This window comes from Podarcis gaigeae (genome assembly GCF_964106915.1).
Source record: "Podarcis gaigeae genome assembly, chromosome: 7".
Taxonomy (NCBI): Eukaryota; Metazoa; Chordata; class Lepidosauria; order Squamata; family Lacertidae; genus Podarcis; species Podarcis gaigeae.
Genome location: NC_139683.1, coordinates 67,624,879 through 67,646,567, shown reverse-complemented (window position 1 = coordinate 67,646,567; position 21,689 = coordinate 67,624,879). Strand labels below are relative to the sequence as shown.

The 21,689-nt window shown below is 45.2% G+C and overlaps 2 protein-coding genes across 15 annotated transcripts in view; one reads left to right on the top strand and one right to left on the bottom strand.

The window, feature by feature from the left end:
* The window catches only part of PIGN (phosphatidylinositol glycan anchor biosynthesis class N), an 86,184-nt gene extending 70,684 nt beyond the window's left edge, over positions 1-15,500 (bottom strand). For 2 of the 11 annotated variants that reach the window (XR_014566289.1, XM_083747174.1), the window contains exons 1-5: positions 15,281-15,474; positions 10,414-10,479; positions 5,156-5,401; positions 4,482-4,603; positions 2,701-2,799 (exon numbers count right to left, since the gene is read on the bottom strand). Coding sequence is in view for 8 of the 11 variants with exons in the window: in XM_083747174.1 (XP_083603300.1) it covers positions 2,701-2,799; positions 4,482-4,603; positions 5,156-5,382 (448 nt within the window). In the remaining 3 variants the exon portion in view is untranslated. Of the gene's footprint in view, positions 1-2,700; positions 2,800-4,481; positions 4,604-5,155; positions 5,402-10,413; positions 10,480-14,307; positions 14,523-15,280 lie in introns of those variants that run through there. The other 9 variants (XR_014566290.1, XM_083747175.1, XR_014566291.1 and 6 more) reach the window with 7 other exon arrangements.
* Positions 15,501-15,572: 72 nt separating this feature from the next.
* The window catches only part of RELCH (RAB11 binding and LisH domain, coiled-coil and HEAT repeat containing), a 65,064-nt gene continuing 58,947 nt past the window's right edge, over positions 15,573-21,689 (top strand). For 3 of the 4 annotated variants that reach the window (XM_083747153.1, XM_083747152.1, XM_083747151.1), the window contains exon 1: positions 15,576-16,188. In XM_083747153.1, coding sequence (XP_083603279.1) covers positions 15,681-16,188 — 508 coding nt within the window. In that variant the 5' untranslated portion in view covers positions 15,576-15,680. Of the gene's footprint in view, positions 16,189-21,689 lie in introns of all 4 variants that reach the window. The other variant, XR_014566287.1, reaches the window with a different exon arrangement.

Sequence of the window (21,689 nt, the reverse complement as noted above, 5' to 3'; positions counted from 1 at the left end):
CTTTCAAACTGCTAGGTTGGCAGGAGCAGGGACTGAGCAACGGGAGCTCACTCCATCGCAAGGATTCGAACTGCCGACCTTCTGATCGGCAAGTCCTAGGCTCTGTGGTTTAACCTGAGTCTTATTTTAAGCGGTGAAGAGTCTGATGACATTCTGGTGTTCTAACACAACTACAGCCACACTTTTTTTAAATAAAAAAAAGATAGAAATAAGAAGCAATTTGGCATAGATGCTGGAGAAATGGCTCACCATTGGTTCAGATCTTCATGTGTGGAAGGTGACCCTGTGCGGACTCTCAATGTCTAGCGTAAGTGAAATGTCAATGCCTGCAAAAACCCCTATCCAGGCAGAAAAGAGTAACCACACACACATGGTCCCTTTCCAAGGAGCTGGACTGTGGGTTGAGCAATATGGTGACCACTTTGGGGGATTGCTTTAGGATGGAATTACTCCCAAGAGAGTGTGATCTACTCCCAGAATTAAAAAAACCTGGCAGTGATCTACCCATTGTCATTGGAGGGAGGAGGAGTGTGCTTGGGGTGGGTGGATTGCCAAGTGTTGTTGAGCTACACGATAAGGATCCCGCGATCTACCAGGATAAGCCAGGGATCTACCAGTAGATCACGATCTACTGATTGGACATCCCTGTGATATACCATACCCTGAGTTTCCACACTAATAAGCCAATTAACCCACCCAAGCCAACGGCAACTATGTACAGTGTAGAACTAAAGAAATGTGACTCTAGAAAACGTGAAAACCATGGCTAGAGCGAAACACTTGAACAGGAAGGCTGCAATCCCTTGTCATATCCTTCCCAATTTCCTGCTGAAAGAAAATATATACTCCGAGGAGAATGAGCTGAGCCTAACCACACAAAATACAAGATACGTAACAGAGGATTTGAAGAGAAGGGGGCAGTTTCAATTGCTGAAGATGACAAGATTCAGTAAAACCCGAACTAATGCCATATTTTAAATCCCTTCTGTCAGTTCTAAAATGGTATCGGGGAAGACGCATTGAGGTTTATCACATTATTCTGGTTCATGGATTTCAGATGTAGGCAGAGCAGCACATATTTTCTTCTCCCCAGGGTTCTTCTGCATCATTTACACAGCTCAAGGATTCACCATTTGTCACTCCCATCTCCTACCAGTTACTTACTATTCCTACTCTTAGGTCTCCACGGCACAGAGACTGCCCTCCTGGAAGCCAGAGTGATGACATTCCCATTCAGATGCTTCTTTAATTAGCTGGCATGCACTGTTTTGCAAAATGGAACATTTCAAGGAAACAGATACACTCTGTTTCTAAGCCCCAAGAGAAACACAAATATTGAGAGCAAGGGCTCATCAAAACGCAGGGAGAATTATTTCCCAGGCTCGATGTTCAACAAGAACCAGGGGGAACAAGGGAAGAGGAGAGGGGGAAGAGACATAGCTGTTAGAAGTTCAGATTGCAATATGTTATAGCCCTAAGATGGTAATTTAGAAAGCTCTTTGCAGACTAACCAGGTCAGATTGTGTCCAGTACATAAGATCACAAAGTGCACCACGGACAAAGAATTAATGGCTACGCTCCTTCTGAAAACACTAAATTCAGTTACTGAAGCCATATTTCTTTTGTCCATGAGGCCAAAGAGCAAGCATCGCAAAAACCATTTGACTTGGATCCAAGATTCCACAATACAAGCAGAAAGCAATGGTGCCCTCCTATGAATAAGCAGAAATTTCCATCTCTTCCAACCCTTCCCCCCAAAACTGCTCTAGAATGTCCACCAACCTTGTGAAGCCAGAATTTCAGAGCTGTAAAGAAGCAGGCTGCGTAAACGGTCAACCCTTCTGCTCAAGTGGCAGTGCCATCTGCTCACACAAGATCTCTTGATCATTGTATATTGCTTGTTGTTTAGTCGTTTAGTCATGTCCGACTCTTCGTGACCCCATGGACGAGAGCATGCCAGGAACTCCTGACTTCCACTGCCTCCCGCAGTTTGGTCAAACTCATGCTGGTAGCTTCGAGAACACTGTCCAACCATCTCGTCCTCTGTCGTTCCCTTCTCCTTGTGCCCTCCATCTTTCCCAACATCAGGGTCTTTTCCAGGGAGTCTTCTCTTCTCATGAGGTGGCCCAAGTATTGGAGCCTCAGCTTCACGATCTGTCCTTCCAGTGAGCACTCAGGGCTGATTTCCTTCAGAATGGAGAGGTTTGATCTTCTTGCAGTCCACATTGTATATTAGGGTGCATTTAAAAAAACAATAGCACCCTGTCACCCTGTTCTAGATAGCATTACATCTACCTATTTTTAGACAGATACACAAACATATGCAGACAACATATGTAGATTTATTGCAGGCATCCCCAACCTGCAGCCCTCCAGATGTTTTGGCCAACAACTCCCATGATCCCCAGCTAACAGGACCAATGGTCAGGGATGATGGGAATTGTAGTGCAAAACATCTGGAAGGCCGAAGGTTGGGAATGCCTGATTTATTGGAACATCAGCAAGAAACCACAATACAATTTGAAGAACAGAAGCTCTTCATTTGGAACATGTTTGTGACCCTGTGCAGTGTTGCCACCAACCAAAGCATGATTTCCAAATCTTCACACCCCACAAAGCACTTCCTCTGGATACTGCACTTTGTAGTAAAACTTTTGATACTTTGTAAATGATGCATCGCTAAGACTAAAACATGCTTACCTTTAGCGAACATGGGCAGAATATCTGGACTTCCCCAGCTCCACGTGTATTTACTTTCGTTGAAAACGGAATCAAACTCCACTGGGTTTTCTTTCCATCCTGTTAGGGAGACAATTGTTACTGTAGTAAGGGCGATAACATGAGTTTGGATACACTGTTGAGTGGAATTAAAGGTAGCATGCACATTCTGAATGAACACCAGCACTTTTAATGAGCACTCAAACACATCTGTTTCACCAGGTGAGCACATCATGGGAAACGACAATTGGCTTCAGCATTCCAACACATAACACAGTCTGAAAAATATGCAAACATACAGATATTGCATCTTACAGTATACATGCAGCCTGCCCGAAACAGGAGTTGCCTCAGTAGATTTTCATGTATGAAGCAGTTCCTAAGAGCGCAGGATATGTCCAAAGCGGTTTATGTCAACATATTCCACAAATAACTGGAGTACCAGTTACCCACTTTAATACCATTGTAAATCTCACAGAAAGTCCAATGCGCCAAGTATTTTGCATCTTGCTTCCCAATGAACTACTTTAAACAGCAAACCAAATTTTGTTTGCCTTTTCTCAGACCCTGAAGAATAAACTCCACTCATTCCCAAATACCTATGCAAAACTGATAATGGTTAAACGTTGCAATCCTATACACAAGGAATAAGTCCCCAATGGGATTACCTTCTCAGTAGACAGGCATGAATGTTGTCACTATTCATTGTTTCAGGTGGCCAATGAACCTTGAAAAATTAGCCTTCAAAATGATACTAATTACAGTTCAGCCTAAGCAAATAGTGCACGCAAAAGCTTCCATAACTTTCTCACACCATGTAGAAAACGGAAGAATAACAGATATATGCCAACTGTCTACTATGCCAAAACAAAGTTTTGAGTGACCACAACGCTAATCAGAGACCTGGTAGCAAAGTACAAATCTCACTCTCACATTTTAGACTTTCAAATTTACAGAGCTTGGGGGTATAGGCATGGATCCAAAAATAAGATAACTCAGGAAAGTCCATAGAATGAAAGACTGACACACCCACCCACTGAAAATCATTTCCAAAGGGTCAGAGGACATCATACACACTATGGGATATAGTAAGGGGTCTGCTGAAAGAATTGGCCCAAATTGGAAGGACCTCTGACCCCACACCCTACAACACACATTGGTCAGGAGACACTACCAATCCTCCACTGATACTTTTTGGTACAAGTTAATTTACCTTATGATACAAGTTATTATAATTTTATAGTTAGTGGCTGTAATGGTTCTAGGGGTTGCTCGTGCGTAAGTTGTCGCCACTCCTGGCTAGGTTACCTGGATGAACCCTTTCTGTCTGGACAGCCTCTCACCCGTGGCTGTCTTAATCGCTGGCAGAATCCGTGAGTGGGCGTTTCTTGAACTTCTTCCAGCAAAGAAGTTCTTTGACGCCTAGTCTCCTCCTACTCTCCCTGCGCGGAAGTCTTCTGCGCAGGGAGGGTGTGGGCAGCGGAGCACCTGTGCTCTCCGCTGGTCTCTGGTGAAGAGTCCTGGAGCCTCCTCTCCGATTCCCGCATCTGCCCTCCTTCTCCACTGGTGCTACGCCGATTTCCTTCCCCAGCAGATGGCCTGCCTCTCTCCCTACTGGGCTGCCTCTCTCCCTACTCTCTCCAGCATCCCTCTGGAGCCTTCCCTCCGCCTCTGGCTCCGATGGCAGTTCCCTGACAGTGGCCAAATATTCTAAAGCTCAGCCTGTTCATCCAAACAAAATATTTTATGGATAATCAGCATACCTCTTGCAACAGCACTGACATCTTCGTAAAATCCAGCTATGAGAGCGACATGGCCAGGTCTTGACTCTGTTGGAACGTGAGTATGAGATACTCCCCAGCTGCCTTTGGTTAACATGATATTCCTGGAAATAAGACACAGTGGTAACGCATGCCATTTTGAAAAGCCAAATCCATGCCTGTAAGGCTCAAAAGGGAAAAGAACAAACAGTGACCCCACTGCTTAGTTTAAGGAAGCACTTCCACACATTCAACAATCACCATTTCTAAAACTATAAGATTCTATGGCTTTTCCTAGAGAAAAACTCTAATTAAATGTTACACAGATTTTACAGTTTCACAATACAAATCACAATGTGCCCGGCGTTGGGGAGGTTATCACATCCTTCAATGATCCCTTAAAAAGTTGGGATTAAGATAAAATAGGGGTGGGGAGAAATCTTACAAGGAAGTAACTGGCGCTATTTAAAATATTTAAAATAAGAACGACTACTGGATAACCAAGTATATGAAGTGTCTTATTGGTCAAGTCACATTTTTAAATGGCAGAAATAACCTTTTCTAGTTGCAAAATTCGGGCGCAGCAGTGCAAAATCCCTGTCCCATAGCTAATGAGATTTTTTAAAAAAATAATAATCTCGAAGGATTAGGGGAGTATCATAACAAGAGGAACATACCTAAGGTAAGGAGCATTAGAAATGCCATGGTCATCCACTTCATAAAGCGAATCTGCACGCAGACCATCGGCAACAAAAAGTACTAAGCGCTGCGCAGGTGGTGGCAAGGGAGTCTGATGGGGAGTCATGCCGTGGACCAGAGGAGAGGTGAAGTAAATGTCAAAAATAGAGATCAGGAACACACAATGTACCAGGAGACCAGTCGCTACAAAGATCTGCATATTCATGGCGATGGGTTGTCCAGCACTAAAAGAGCAAAACAGTTACAGGTGAGGCAAGCGATAGTTTGCTGCATTCAAAGTCTGCATCTGATTCTACGTTTTGTGATTCTTCAGTTTCATAGATAAGATTTCTTTTTCAAAAAATCAATTGATTGTTTAATTGATCTTTTCGCCCCACTCTTCTCCAAGCTCAGGGCTGGGGTGATGCCAGGCAAGGTGCCCTCACTTGTACTCCCCTGGGGGCCCTCCCAAAATGAGTTTACCGGGGTTGGCAGGATAGACAGTGGTGGGGACAAACACTCAGCCCAGAGCTATAAAGTGAACTGCTGGGCAAAGGGGCTGCAGCCTCTATCTTCATTTGCCCAGAATGTCTCTGGATCCTGACATCGCTGGATGCAGAGATATTCTGGGAATATGAAGATAATGATGGTTGCATCTGTTTTCCTTCTGCCTGGCATTAGTTACAGAAGGCTCTGAAGTCTGGCATGTGCCCCACTGTGACAGGTGGTGACATCAAGCCTGTCAAAGCTTCATAACTCAGATCTGTTATCTTTAGACTATCTTTGGCTTGTTTCTCAATGGTCTAGTTTTGGGGTGATGCAAAGTCGAGAGAACAATGCAATTCCTCTGTGATGCACTAGCAGAGGAAATGCCATAGCCTGCTGACCTAGCAGCTCGAAAGCACGCCAGTGCAAGTAGATAAATAGGTACTGCTGTGGCAGGAAGGTAAACGGTGTTTCCGTAAGCTCTGGTTTCTGTCACGGTGTTCTGTTGCACCAGAAGCGGTATAGTCATGCTGGCCACATAACCCGGAAAGCTGTCTGTAGACAAACGCCAGCTCCCTTGGCCTGAAAGCGAGATGAGCGCCGCAACCCCATATTCGCATTTGACTGGACTCAACCGTCCAGGGGTCCTTTACCTTTTTTTACCTCTCTTTATGTTCTAGAGAGAGTCATAGCCACTACATTGTCATGCGAGAAATGTATTCAGTAAGGCTGGTGTGGAACTGAACCCCATCTGCAAGCAAATCAGCCACAACAACCTTGGGTCAGAGCTGGGTGGAGGCACCCAAGCTGTATATACCCAGTTAATCTCTCTCAAGTCACCAGTCCAATATCCAATCGGCTGCATTTCCTGCAAGATATGAATGAGCTCATACACTCCCCCGGCCTCACTTCCTCCTGCATGGCTGGAAGCAGGGATTGGGAAGCTTTCACTTTCTCTTTTGGTTAACAACAGCTTGCTATGTCATCCGAATACAGAACTGTGGTTCGCAATAACTATGATTAATCTAAACAAGCCCAGCTTCAGAAATCGCAATTGAAACTAACCAAACTTAACATTGCGACTACTGCAGGTGGCTTGTTTGAGCTAACTCTCGTTAACATTAGCCATACAGTGGTACCTCGGGTTAAGTACTTAATTCGTTCCGGAGGTCCGTACTTAACCTGAAACTGTTCTTAACCTGAAGCACCACTTTAGCTAATGGGGCCTCCCACTGCTGCCATGCCGCCACCGCTCAATTTCTGTTCTCATCCTGAAGCAAAGTTCTTAACCCGAGGTACTATTTCTGGGTTAGCGGAGTCTGTAACCTGAAGCGTCTGTAACCTGATGCATCTGTAACCCGAGGCACCACTGTAGTTTGCTGGGTTTGGACAACATGGCAGGACACAGTTAAACAGAAGCACAGTGAGAAGCTTCTGAATTCCTCCCAGCTGCATAAGAAGGCAGAAAGATAGAATGTGCAAGCATAGGAAAGGAGAAGGCTCATTCACATGTGAACGTCAGTGGGATGTTTGAATGCAGCCAGTGGACTTGAATCCCCATTGTACATACCACCATTCCTTGCAAAATATTTAACTTAAGAGCGAGAGAAAGAGAGAGAGAGATAGCAACAGAGCAAAGAAAGTTGTATGAAGAAGACACTTCTACCCGGGCAATTTTATTACTCCCTGACAGGAGTACTTCTTTCTTCTAATTCTTTCATTTATATAGGCCAGGCATGTCCAAAGTCCGTTTCGGGGGCCTAATCTGGCCTGCTGGTTGGTTTAATCCGGCCCCTGTGGCAGTTTATAGGTAAAATCCTTTTAAAAACTCAATAACTGCAATCCTAAATAAAGGTCAACAACTTTGGTTGGCCCCCGCGGCCCTTCACTTCATCAAATCTGGCCCTCTTTGAAAAAAGTTTGGACACCACTGCTTATAGGCCAATCTATTGCCTAAGAAGATTTGTGCCTGCTATAGAACCTGTAGTCCTTTGCTGAATCAGGTCCTCCAAGATGAATGGAAATGTCAACATAATGAGGCAAAATGCAGACCTATTTCCCCCCAAAGCCACCATATCCAACACAGCCGCTCTTTGAACATTTAAAACTCACAATACTTGGGATGCTGAGATTGTCTTTTATTTTTAAAAGATAGAGAAAAAAACTAAATATAAATATTTATGAAATATGCAACCATTTGTTTCCTATTCCTATTTATGCTTTCAATATTCGGAGAACCATATACAAAGTGTTATTCAGCTGACTATGTTATGTTGGTGTACAAGTATATTTAAAAGCGTCAAGGAATGACAGTAAAAATACTTTAGTCATTTCTTTCAAAAGGAGCGTGCTCCAGTGAGCATTATATGCCTGTTGTATATAATTTAAGAGAATCTAATGAAAATGCATTTTCAGTAAGCCTGTGTCATGGCACGCGTATTACAAAGGGGTATGATTAGCAGCTATTCTTTCAGCTGACAGGATTTTTTTAAATCAAAAATGTATTCCGTAGTATTTAATTTAGACTGTCGGAGAGATATGAAAACAATTCATCCATAAATAAATTGAAAACAGGAATAGTTTTATGGAAAACTATTAAGTTGACACAACCATATTGTTCAGCACTAAGAACGCCCCTGTATGTTAACCAAGTTTTGAGCTGGAATAATACTTTCAGATTTACTTTCTTTCATCATCATATACGGATCATTTCAACAACATTAAAATTCTGTACCACTGCTACTTCCCCCACTCCCCGCAATGTTCTAGGCATAATCATGTGGTCTTCCCCCTTCCTTTGATTAGGTAAACGAGCATGAACAAATTTGCATGATCCAAATAATCTGTCGTATAATGCAGTTTATAAGACATAATTTCCATAGGCTTTCACATTTAAATGTGTTTTGGTAACTTGTTCATCTGTTTAAAATTACCATACAGTCAAGATTTTCAATGAGCATTTTGTACATTACAATAACAAATGTCATCTGCTTTAAGATGTAAATGTGGCTCAGCAATGCAGAAGCAAACCTAAGGCAAAAAGCTCCCCCCCCCCCCGAGAATTGAACGTTTTATTGTCAAGTTAACTCTCTGCACCAGCAATCCCTATGCAAAATCTTGAAGGGATAAATATGATTATCTGCTGTCCTGGCTTGTAGGTCACAAAGTGTCTTAAGACTCTTTTTAACTTCCTGCTACACTTCTTAGATGGCAGGGTGGGATATTCAACTCCGCCTCTGAGGCACCCCTGATAACAGGGCATATAGCAAGGCCTGGAAGTTATTCTCATTAGCACAACTCTGAATTCAGCTAAGACTGAAACAATATCTGGCTGAAAAGCTGCAGATTAAAAAGGAATATCGAACACTAACCATGAACGGGCCTTCTAGGTTAGGACAGGGATGTTGCAGGTTGTATGGCTGGGACGTGCCAAAGGCAGAGCCATGAAATTAAACAGATTTCCTATTCTTCTCCTCTAGTTTTGCTTTCCTTTCCATCCATGGGCAAGCATAAAGGCACCCCCTCCACACACACGAAAACAAGATGAAACTGGGTGACTGTGTTCCTCTGAGGAGAGAATGTTATGTGGAGGTTATCTCCCAATGGAACCATCAGCTAAGGGACATAAGATCTAATTGGTAGTGTGGAGGGTTGAGGACCAAGCGGCCTTGTAAACATCTGCAATATATGTGTTTGTGGACAGGGTAAAGTGGGCTGTGATGTGCTGGAGAGTGGGCAGGTGCTATGCTTCCGAGGCCACGGCAATACATGCCTTAATCCACCAGCTGACAGAGGAAGAGGCTGCCTTTCCTAGAGAAGTGGGAGAAGAAGACACAAGGATGGAGTCAAAGAGGCCAAGAGCCTCTGTTCTGACAGGATAGTCTTTCAGAGCCCTGTGTATGCCTAGGCTGTGCCAGAGTTGTCCCACGAATGCAGAGATCTGGGACAAAAAAAGACTGAAGGTCCCTATGAAATGGAGAATTTACTTTCGGGACGAAGGAAGTGTTAGTACAAAAACACCACCCCATCCTTGTGGAAAGTGCGAAGATTTGTAGTTATGGGAATACAGTGGTACCTCGGGTTACATACGCTTCAGGTTACATACGCTTCAGGTTACAGACTCCGCTAACCCAGAAATAGTACCTCGGGTTAAGAACTTTGCTTCAGGATGAGAACAGAAATTGTGCTCCGGCGGCGCAGCAGCAGCGGGAGGCCCCATTAGCTAAAGTGGTGCTTCAGGTTAAGAACAGTTTCAGGTTAAGAACGGACCTCATGAACAAATTAAGTACTTAACCCGAGGTACCACTGTACTGAACCTTGCTGTCCCCTCTATTCTGCATGAGAGTTTGAGTTCAAGAATCCTTGGTGATGCAACACTGAGGACTGCCACTGCTTGCCTCTTAAGGGTGTTAGGCCTACGTCCTTGGCCAAGGCCCTGTTGTAGGAAACAAAGATCCTTGACTCTGGCTTTCTAATGGTTTCCACATTGTCTCGGAGATTCTGATGGCTGAGGCTTTCCTACGGTGCTGATCACAGTAGGTGAGGTGCCAAGCTTGGTGAGGTGCGTGGCTAGGTAGAGACAGGTAGCGTTGGGATGAACAACCAGACCTTAGTGCAGCTGGTCTTTTTTTTAAGAGGGAGAAACCCAAGTGGAATTGCTGCTAGACGCAGGATCTCAAGTAACCACTTGTGCACGTGCCTTCCCATAACTCTACGATGGGAGATTTAACTGCTGAGGACAATAATCGTACAATTAAGATAATATACTCACCAGACGAATGAAGAGAGTTGCGTTGGAACTCAGCCCACAATCATTGCTTGTTTTCTTCCATCTGCCCTAGTCCAGATCATACAAGGGGGGAAAATGAGCTTGGGGTGGAGCTCTCCATGTTTTTCCTTGTGGGGGAGCTCACCTAATGTGGTGGTGGTGGTGGAGGAGGAAAGGGGGTGTTTGGGCAGGTGAGTGAAAAATAAATCTATTTCCAATTTAAATGACTTCCAGATGCCTTGACCTACCCGTATATGCCTGAACTTGTATTTCTACCAACAGTCTACAGTGGTACCTCGGGTTACATATGCTTCAGGTTACATACGCTTCAGGTTACAGACTCCGCTAACCCAGAAATAGTACCTCGGGTTAAGAACTTTGCTTCAGGATGAGAATAGACAATTGGAATTGGAAATTGCAGAGTTTGGAGAAAATGGAGGGTAAAGTGCGAGACTGGTTACATTACGCCCAGATTAAAGAAGTTTTTAAAAATGACAAAAAACTAGGGTTCCAGGTGGAGAAATCGAAGTTGGAGACAGAACTGTTAGAACCAAAGACTAAGGTACTATCAAGAATGTATAACTTGCTGTTAAAATGGAACACACAAGACGAAATGGTTAAATCTGCTATGATAAAGTGGGCACAGGATATTGGGCATAACATTATGTTTGAGGACTGGGAAAGGTTGTGGACCACTGGGCTGAACTTCACTGCATGTAATGCTTTGAAGGAAAATGTAATGAAAATGATATACAGATGGTACATGACCCCAGTTAAACTTGCCAAAATACACCATTCGTCTGATAATAAATGTTGGAAATGTAAAGAAAATGAAGGAACATTCTTTCACCTCTGGTGGACTTGCCCTAAAGTGAAGGCCTTCTGGGAAATGATATATAATGAGTTGAAAAAGGTATTTAAGTATACCTTCACTAAGAAACCAGAGGCCTTCCTCCTGGGTATTGTCGGCCAGAGGGTGTTAAAGAAGGACCGAACATTTTTTATGTATGCAACAACAGCAGCAAGGATACTCATTGCCAAGAATTGGAAGACTCAAAATCTACCCACACTGGAAGAATGGCAGATGCAGCTGATAGACTATATGCAACTGGCAGAGATGACCGGCAGAATCCGAGACCTGGGAGAAGAAAGGATGGAAGAAGATTGGAAGAAATTTAAAACTTATTTACAAAAATATTGTAATTTGATTGAATGTTAAGAAGGATGCTTGATCATAAATAATTGGCCACCACTAAACTAGATTGGAATTAGATGTTAAGTGAGATTAAGGAAAAGACAAACCCTTTGGGAGAACTATTAGATTATATTTAAACGAGTGGATATAAGATTGTAAACAAGATGATAATTTGCTTGAAAAAACTTTTTAACAATGTAAGTGGGAGCAGGAGACGTGAGGAAGTCCAAACAAGTTATGAAATTTTGTGTATGATATAAGCAATGTTGTTTGTTATTTATGCTTTTTTCTTATAAAAATCTTAATAAATATTTATATAAAAAAAAGAGAATAGAAATCGTGCTCCGGTGGCATGGCGGCAGCAGGAGGCCCCATTAGCTAAAGTGGTGCTTCAGGTTAAGAACAGTTTCAGGTTAAGAACGGACCTCCGGAACGAATTAAGTACTTAACCTGAGGTACCACCGTACTTCATAGAATACAAACAGTGCAGAAAACACTGTCGTGTGCACTGAAAACCACTAGGGGATGCAGTTGCTAAGAAATTGCTTTCTAAAAAATTAGCATCTAACATTTAGGTAGTGCAAACATTACAATTTCAAGCTTTCTATTAATTGCATAAAACCTTAGACTCTACCCTATAGTGTAGTTGGGGAAGGGTCATAGTTCAGTGGTAGAGCAACTGTCTTGCATGTAGAAGTTCCCAAGTTCAATCCAACAGTGGCATCTGTAGGCTCTGGCTGGGAATGTTTCCCGTCTGAAAGCCTGGATAGCTGCTGCCAGTCTGTGCGTACAATGCTAGGCCAGATGGATCAATGGTTCCAGTTAGTATAAAGCTGCTTCCGCTGTTAGCTCAGTTGGTTAGAGCATGCTGCTAATGAGCCCAAGGTCATGAGCCAAAAGGTCTTCGATTCCTGCATTGCAGGGGTTGGACCAGAGATCCTCAGGGTCCCTTCCAATTCTACAATTCTGATTCTGTGTTCCATGATTTGTGAGTTCTGTTCCCCTTAAGAGCCTTATTTATTTGCTTACTTTGCTTTAAAGTATATATAAGACTACTCTGAGATTTTCATTATTATTATTATTATTTATTGGATTTATATACCGCCCTATACCCAGAGGTCTTGGGGCGGTTCACAGAGCAAAGGGCAGCTCACAGGACAATCTGAGGTTTTGATCCTTAAAGTGCGCTGGCAGCCATTGCAGCTAAAAAACCCTGTTCTTTGAACAAAGCTTCTGTTAACAGGAGTGCTTAATGTCTTATTGTGTTTTTATATTTTGCCCCAGAGAGGCTGGGGCAACCCAGTCAGATGGGTGGCAAATAAGTAAAATAATAATAATAATAATATTTTATTTATTTAGTAGGAGGAGGAGTACAGTGGTACCTCGGGTTACATACGCTTCAGGCTACAGACTCCGCTAACCCAGAAATATTGCTTCAGGTTAAGAACTTTGCTTCAGGATGAGAACAGAAATCGTGCTCCGGCGGCGCAGCAGCAGCAGGAGGCCCCATTAGCTAAAGTGGTGCTTCAGGTTAAGAACAGTTTCAGGTTAAGTACAGACCTCCGGAACGAATTAAGTACTTAACCCGAGGTACCACTGTAGTAGTATTCTGCCAGGACACAAAATGGCAGCCCTGATGTATTCAAAGCTGCGGGGTGGGTGCGCAAGCTCTGGGCCCTCCAAGCCGCCAGCTTCAGACCCCCTTATGCGGCAGATCTAAACCAGAGGTGGATTTAGGGGAGCGCAATCAGTTCAGTAGCACTTGGCCCAGAGCCTCAGGGACGCCACAACCATGATGCAGAATGGAAAGTGAGAGGTAGGGGGGGATACTGAATTTTGGGGCCCCACAGGGCACCACTGACATTTGAGACCCCAAGGTCTGCTACTGTCTAAACACTCTTCCCTCCCCCAACCAGTGACTAGCAATGGTGGGGATGACAAGCACAGGGGAGCAAGCAGAAGAAGCAAAAAAGGGGAGAAAAATGGAGGGCAAAGAACTGAGGGGAGAACATACTAAGGGTCCCAAGAAAGGAAATACAGTGGTACCTCGGGTTAAGTACTTAATTCGTTCTGGAGGTCTGTTCTTAACCTGAAACTGTTCTTAACCTGAAGCACCACTTTAGCTAATGGGGCCTCCTGCTGCTGCTGCGTCACCCGAGCCGGATTTCTGTTCTTATCCTGAAGCAAAGTTCTTAACCTGAAGCACTATTTCTGGCTTAGTGAAGCGTATGTAACCCGAAGTGTATATAACCCGAGGTACCACTGTAAAGCACTCATGGGCTCCAAGAAGACAGAGGCGAAGGTGGGAGAGGGTGGGCGAGTAGGGAACCACCAAACTCGCACAAAACACATTCCAGAAAGGCTACAGATGAGAACCAGTTTTTCTCAGAGGGGATAAAGGATCCCAATCCCCCAGCCCCCAACAGCAGGCAGTGATGGGAGAGAGGACCCTGCCCCGATCCTTCGTTTGGCAAGAGGCGTCACCCCCCATCAGCAACATCTGGAAAACAGCCTTTCATGAGATGTCAGGGGGGAGTCTGAGGAATCAGTGGGTTTCCTGGGTGGGGAGGTGGGAAGATGCGGAAACGAGGAGAACAAGCCCCATTTACATCCGACCCCCAGCCAAAGCGTGGTCGCCTGCGAGTGGGGCGGGGCGCGGGGCCGCGTGCGCGCACACACACGCGTCCTCCTCCACTACTCACACGTTCGGAAGCAGGCGCTTCCGCACCCTTACCAGGCACCCCGGCGCGTCAAAGGGCCTCGGGAAAGGCATCGCGAGATCCCCGGGGAAAGGGAGCGAGGAGGAGGAGGAAGAGGGAAAAAGTGTCCTCCCCCGTCAATCATGCATCTTGCATGTCCATGATGCACAGGTAGAGCCCAGTGGGACAGGTGTGCACATCCTGCTCACCGCCTGTGCCTCCAGAGAGAGAAAGTGAAGAGTATAACGCACGTCGACTCTCACAAACCTCGTGCTCGGGTTTTTTGAAATAGCCGTTTTGCACTTTAGGAGAAAGAGCAGTTTGCAACCAAACTATTGTTTGCTCCCATAACTATGGGGCGGGTTTGAAGTTGACCGCAACCCAGTTTGGTGCAACTGTCAGATCGGAAACCAAAAGGCTTCATATGCACCTGGCTAATTTCCGCACTGGATTTCAGCCAGGAAGGGATAAAACACACCGGCGCTTGTGGTGATGGCTGCAAAAGTAATTCTAATTAAACCGCCACATTCCCTTTCCCCCCGCTGAATATTAAATTCCTTCCGAGATGCAAACCTCAAGCCAAAGCTTGCGTTTATTTAAATACAAACACGCTGGAGTTTTTGTTTTTTTACCCCTCTCAGTCTCTGCTTCAGCACAGTACTGACATTTCAGGGCTGTCAAAAAAAAAAAAGCAGCATTCACCTGCCCGACCTACAATGTAGGAATCATAATAATAATGGACTACAATGCATCCCGGCCACCACCGTCACACCGATGCAACACAAGGGGAACAAACATGGTCTCTGCATCCTCGGTTTTTTGTTTTTGGGGGTTTTTTGCATTGTTTTGAGAAAAAAGGGTATCTACCGCCTGAAATAAGACGCAGGATGCAATCTCATGTCAGGTAGCCCAGCGGGCCTTCTTCATAGGCAAGCGAGTTAAAACAGATATGATATGAATATGTATTTGCTTCTACCTTTTTTCCTCTTCTTTTTCTGAGCAACCCTAAAGCCTTGCTTTTTTTTCCTCCGTGGGCTCGTGGTTGTTTTCAAGCAGCTGCCGATTTCTCCCCACGAGGAAGGAAAGGGGAACAGCGCCCACGCCGACCAAACGAAACCTCCCGTATGTCCAGAAAACAAGACGAGCCGCCCCCTCTGTATCTTTGGAAAGTCTATACCGCTCCGCGAGGACGCCGGAGACCGGAAGCATCCGGGCAGCAACTCTCGCGAGAGTCGAGACCAGGAAGAAGCTGCGAGCTCTGAGGAGGGAGGAGGAGGAGGAGGCGGGCGGTTGGTGGGCGCCGTCGGCTGCTGTGGTAACGGGGCTCTGTCGAGGGAGGGGGGAGCGCTGCTTGGGGCGCCTCCCCTGCTCCCAAGATGGCAGCGGCGGGGGCTGCTGGGGTGAACCCTTTCCTCAGCGACTCCGAGGAGTCGGACCCCGACGAGGCCCGGCCCAGCGGAGGCAGCAGCAGCAGCGACCCCGGCGGCGGAACGGCCGCTCCGCTCCCGCTGCCTTCGTCGGCCTGCTCTTCGCCGCCGCCGCCGCCCCTTCAGCAACAGCAGCAGCAGCATCTGCCCTTGCCGCCTCCCTCCTCCCTGCAGGCCGACGAGCCGCCTCGGGTTCCCGTGGACGCCCTGGCGGCTCAGCTGCTGCGCGACCAGTTCGTGCTGACGGCGCTGGAGCTGCACACGGAGCTGCTGGAGAGCGGCCGGGAGCTGCCCCGCCTGAGGGATTACTTCTCCAACCCGGGCAACTTCGAGCGCCAGGGAGGAGGCTGCGCAGGGGGGACGACGACGACGGCGCCCACCCCGCCGGCCTCGGCGGCCCCGGGGCTACTGGCGGGGGCCGGAGTAGGGAAGGAGCCCGGCGCAGCAGGACAGCTCCGTAAGTTTGTTTGTGGAGGGAAACAAATAAAAGAATAAAATAAAATGTAGCTCAGTTCCGCCGACTCGGTCCTTGGTTGACCTTGGCGAGTTGTTTTGGTTTCGATGCACTCCTCCTTTTTTTGCCTCCGATGAGCACCTGTCAGCTGTGGCAGGAAGGGAGGCGAGGTGGGCAGGGTTGGTTTTTGAAAGCAAGCGGTGGGTTTGGCACGTGTAAGGTAATGCCCGGGTTGGGCTTACTCCGCTGCACCCAACCCCCTAATGCCCTGCTTAAGTTAGGTCAGTAAGTTAGCACCATCATATAGTTCAACATCAGTGCTTTTTTTTTCCTAGGGAAAAGGGGGATGGGGAACTCACCATGAAGTTTTTTGCAGGGCCGTTTGCAGTGCCACCCACACACCCAACTCAAGCAGACAGTGGCCTGGATTAGAATTGGCTACAACTTTATTGATTAATAATAATAATAATTTATTATTTATACCCCGCCCATCTGGCTGGGTTTCCCCAGCCACTCTGCGTGGCTTCCAACAGAACACTAAAATACAGTAACCTATTAAACATTAAAAGCTTCCCTAAACAGGGCTTCCTTCAGATGTCTTCTAAAAGTTTGGTAGTTATTTTTCTCTTTGACATTGGTGGGAGGGCATTCCACAGGGCGGGTGCCACTACTGAGAAGGCCCTCTGCCTGGTTCCCTGTAACTTGGCTTTTCACAGCGAGGGAACCACCAGAAGGCCCTCGGCGCTGGACCTCAGTGTCCGGGCAGAACAATGGCGGTGGAGATGCTCCTTCAGGTATACTGGACCGAGGCCGTTTAGGGCTTTAAAGGTCAGCACCAACACTTTGAATTGTGCTCAGAAATGTACTGGGAGCCAGTGTAGGTATTTCAAGATTACAGATATAGGCGGATATTTGGCTCAGGCATTGGGTGTTTATCCATTCCAGCCCCGCCCCCCCCCAAAAAAGACTCAAAAAAATTATTAGAATTTTTAAAGGTAAGGAAACTCAGTTTTCCCGTGTTCCTGCTAAAAAATACTTTTAAAAAACCCTGGTCAACATGGTGTTGTTTGCCACACTTAGGGAGCAGTCCTGTAAACAAAGAGCTGGTATGAATGAGCCGGCGCAAAGCTACTCAGTTCAGCAGTGGGGGTACTGCTAGCAGAGCCCACCTAAGCCTGGCAGAGAGAAAACAAACTTTTAAAGTAGTGCTTGAGATGCACCACCCTTTTTGATGCCTCAACTTAATGCCAAGTTGCCAAGTCACACACTGAGCTGAGGATCCATCCTCTGTGGTCCTGCCTCTGCCACGCTGCTTTGTCAGGGCTTACCCCAGTTTAAGAGCCTCTGAGCTCTTCTCAGCCAGCTAGGTCCCAGCTCTCCTGGGATGAGAGAGATGATACTCCCTGGCTGAGTCCAAGGATTAAGTAGATAAGGGAGCATAACTCCCTCCCAGCTCAGCCAGAGCTCTGCAGGAGCCTAACCCTCTCATCCCAGTAGATCTTGCTATAGGGGAAGAGCTTGCCTTAGTGGGAAAATGGGTTGTGTGATGGTACTATTAAGACTGGAACCCTATGCATACTTACCTGGTATAAAAGGTAAAGGTAAAGGTACCCCTGCCCGTACGGGCCAGTCTTGACAGACTCTGGGGTTGTGCGCCCATCTCACTTAAGAGGCCAGGGGCCAGCGCTGTCCGGAGACACTTCCGGGTCACGTGGCCAGCGTGACAAAGCTGCATCTAGCGAGCCAAAGCTGCACACGGAAACGCCATTTACCTTCCCGATGGTAAGCAGTCCCTATTTATCTACTTGCACCCGGAGGTGCTTTCGAACTGCTAGGTTGGCAGGCGCTGGGACCGAGCAGCGGGAGCGCACCCCGCCGCAGGGATTCGAACCGCCGACCTTTCAATCGGCAAGTCCTAGGCGCTGAGGCTTTAACCCACAGCGCCACCTGCGTCCCTTATACCTGGTATAAGTCCCATTTAATTCAATAGAAATTACTTCTGAGTAAATATAGGTTGGGTTGCAGGTCATCAGGCTTCATGCAGGTATATTACTTTGACAGGGTTGCTAGGTCAGAGGCTATTGCTTCTAAACATTAATGATGCTGGATTCTTGTAGTCATTGCCATCTTCTTATAGCATCTGTTTTTAACAGTATAGAATTGGATGTACATGTTGATTATTCACACATCTGCAGAGGTGGCAAGAATAGCCATGACTATTCCTGATCTGCGTGGGTTTTGCTTTCTTTTTGCAAGGCTAGATGTTGGGTTGGGTCAGGTTCTTCTGAATCACTTTCTACCTTATAAAAGTGAAAACTGACTCCCCTGTCACTTGCAGTTTGGTGCTGAATCACCAAGCCAGGGTTATCAGGAAAACCCAAGGAATCATAACCAGTTAACATTGGGTTACATCCAGGCTCCTGCTCTTGTAATGGGGCCTCTTCTTCCTCCCCTTCCTCCTACAGCCTTCATGTGCTTCCAGAATTTGCTTTGGAGGGCTGAGGAATGTTCTAGAGCAGACATTGGGAGCATTCAAGGTGCTGGAGCAGGGAAGAAGGCTAAACTAGAAGTCTCATTGTGAAGTGGATTTCCATTGTGCAAGTGGGCAGTCATCATTGGATGTTGCTCTTTATATCACAATAGTAGTTGGCCAAATAGAAAACACTGTGTTCATATTACTTGCTTTGTGTTTAGTTCCTTTAAATAACTGGCATGATGTTGTTTCATTGCACCCATGAAACAGTACCTTAAGTACTAGAAGTGGCTATTGACATAATTTGCCATAAGTGTTAGTGTCTTGTTTAATGATGGAGGCATGGCTGACGCTGAGGCATTGAATTGGGAAATGGGTATTCCTGTGGAAATGTATTTTGTTGGAAAGGTACAGTGAGCATTCGGGTATGCACAAGTATCTGCAGAAACTCAAATTTGATTGAAATGTTTCTACCATTGCCAGGATATAGATACAGAAGCTGTAGGATGTGCCATTGTATTAGTTTTATCTATAGAGTCAATAGGATTATGTTGTGTTCTGGATAAAATGAAAATAACTTGGGTTAATCATAAGACACATTGGAGTGATAGAACTTCCCAAGTACATCTCAGAACTTCCTGAGTTACAGAACTATCCACATTGGCATTTCAACAAGCATTATCAGATGCTTGGAAGACAAGTGTAGGTATATAGGGAAAATATTAATATATGGAACAATTTTTGTTCTTTCCAGCTATGACTCTTAATCTGTATTCTTGGAAGTAAGAAGGAACAACTCCTAGTCAGTTCTGATGAAATGCTGGGGTCAGATGTCTGCAGAAACACTGTTCATGTGACTATTCCATTCTCATGATCAACTAACTCAGGTGGGAGCGTTGCTTCCTTCTGTAAACTGGAAAATTGCAACTTGAAATCTTCTGGGTCACAAAAGTTAAGCTATAATTGTGTGTCTGTTCTCTGCCTCCATGTTATGCTTCTCAGAAGTTAGACTTACTCCCATGAACAGATCTTAACACATGTGTTCACTAGCAAATTATAAGAATCAATTTTTAGAATTGTATAGGTGGAATGGACCCAAACTCTGTCTTAAAATACCTGTTCCTAAAGCAAGTATGGAAACATATGGTCCTTGAAGCTACTTATGTTACATAACTCCTGTTTTCCCCCCAGTATTTAGAGGTGTTAACCATGCTTAGTAGCCGTACCAATATATTTTTGCACTAGTATTAGTGTGGTATGACACAAATGACAGTCTATTATTTGATACATTTTGTGGTTAGGAAGCGGCTCAAGGAGCTGCAAATGCATATCTAATGCTTCATATCTAATTATACTGAATGCTATTTTGCTTTCAGTCTTTAGCACCATGTTGGCATAAATACAGGTGTGATACTGATCTGAAAGTACAGTTATTCTCATCGTTTGATAGCTTTATTAACATAAATTATTGTTTTGGTTGAGACCATATTAATAGAATAGATACGGTACTTCTGTCACATTTTCTGACATGTTTTATTCAGTGTTTGCAGCAGGGTCTTTTTGAATTTATGGTGGCATTCTTGGTTTAGCCAAGGAGAAATGTTCTTTGGTATTTTACCCTATAAAAATGTTCAATTATACTATAAGCTCCTTTTGAAATAGGAAGAATGCCAGTAGGGGTGAATTTTTCATTTATTGTTTTGGCACTAACTTAAGAAGGTGGAATCACACCACTGTCTCCCTTCCCTCCACATGTGAAGGTGAGAAGTAACACTTCCCAGTTCTGAAGAAATCTCAGTTTCCTGTTAAATCGGAACATGGGAACTGCAGTTTGTTCTGGACTGAGCCTGGAAGTTTTACATTTTCATTGCACATGCAATCAGGAGGAAGGAAGGAGGAAGAATACTCTTTTTTGTCACAACTAATAATGCTTTGTGGTTATATCCAAACTGTGCCTTAGTGTATAGATTCACTTTTAGATGAAATGATCACTGAAGGTTGCACCATATTGTGGGCAATCGATCCTAGAATCCTATCTGTCTAGGAGCTTCAAATCCTCTTCAGGCATTTTCCATGTGTAGATTCTGTGCATGGAGAAGGGACAACAGGATTGTGCCCCTGATGTTTTCCATAGCCTTAGCACACCTCTGGGTTTCTCTGCGTTGACATGGATTTATGTCTAGCACAGGGATTGAAGACTTTTTTCAGCCCAAGGGCCACATTGCCTCATGGGCAACTTTCTGGGGGCCTCATGTCAGTCATGGATGGAATGATGGATGTGGCTTGTTACTTTTGTATAGCTGGCTACATTCCAGTCCCTCAAAAGCCAGAAGTTTCTACACTCACACCCATGCACATATCTTTCCATTCAGGCAAGCAAGAGGCATTATCACAGTTCAAGGACATATTCCAAGCCAGGTAAAAGAATTCAAGGATAGCTTGGTGTAGGGTGTGACCTGGAGAGAGTCCTGAAGGTCAGATTGAGAGGCCTGCAGGATTGCATTTGGCCCACAGGTTCCTCACCCCTAGCATAGTGAAAGCCTAACAAAGGCCAGAACCCCTATGTGGTATTGACAAGCTGGAACAAGTAGAGAGATGGGCAATCAAGATGATTAAGGATCTGGAAACCAAGCCTTATGAGGAATGGTTGAGGGAGCTGGGTATGTTTAGCCTGGAAAAAGAAGAGACTGAGAGATCTGATAGCCATCTTCTGATATCTCAAGGGCTGTCACATGGAAGATTGAGCAAGCTGGTTTTCTCCTGCTCTGAAGGGTAGGACCAAACCAATGGCTTCAGGTTACAAGGAAGGAGATTCTGACTAAACATCAGGGATAACTTTCTGACAGTAATAACTGTTCAAGAGTGGAACAGGTCCTTCAAGAGGTTGTTGACTCTCTTTCCTTGGAGGTTTTTAAGCAGAGGTTGGATGACCATTTGTCATGGATGCTTTAGTTGAGATCCCTGCATTGCAGGGGGTTGGACTGAGCTGACCCTTGGAATCCCTTCCAACTCTACAATTCTATGATTATTG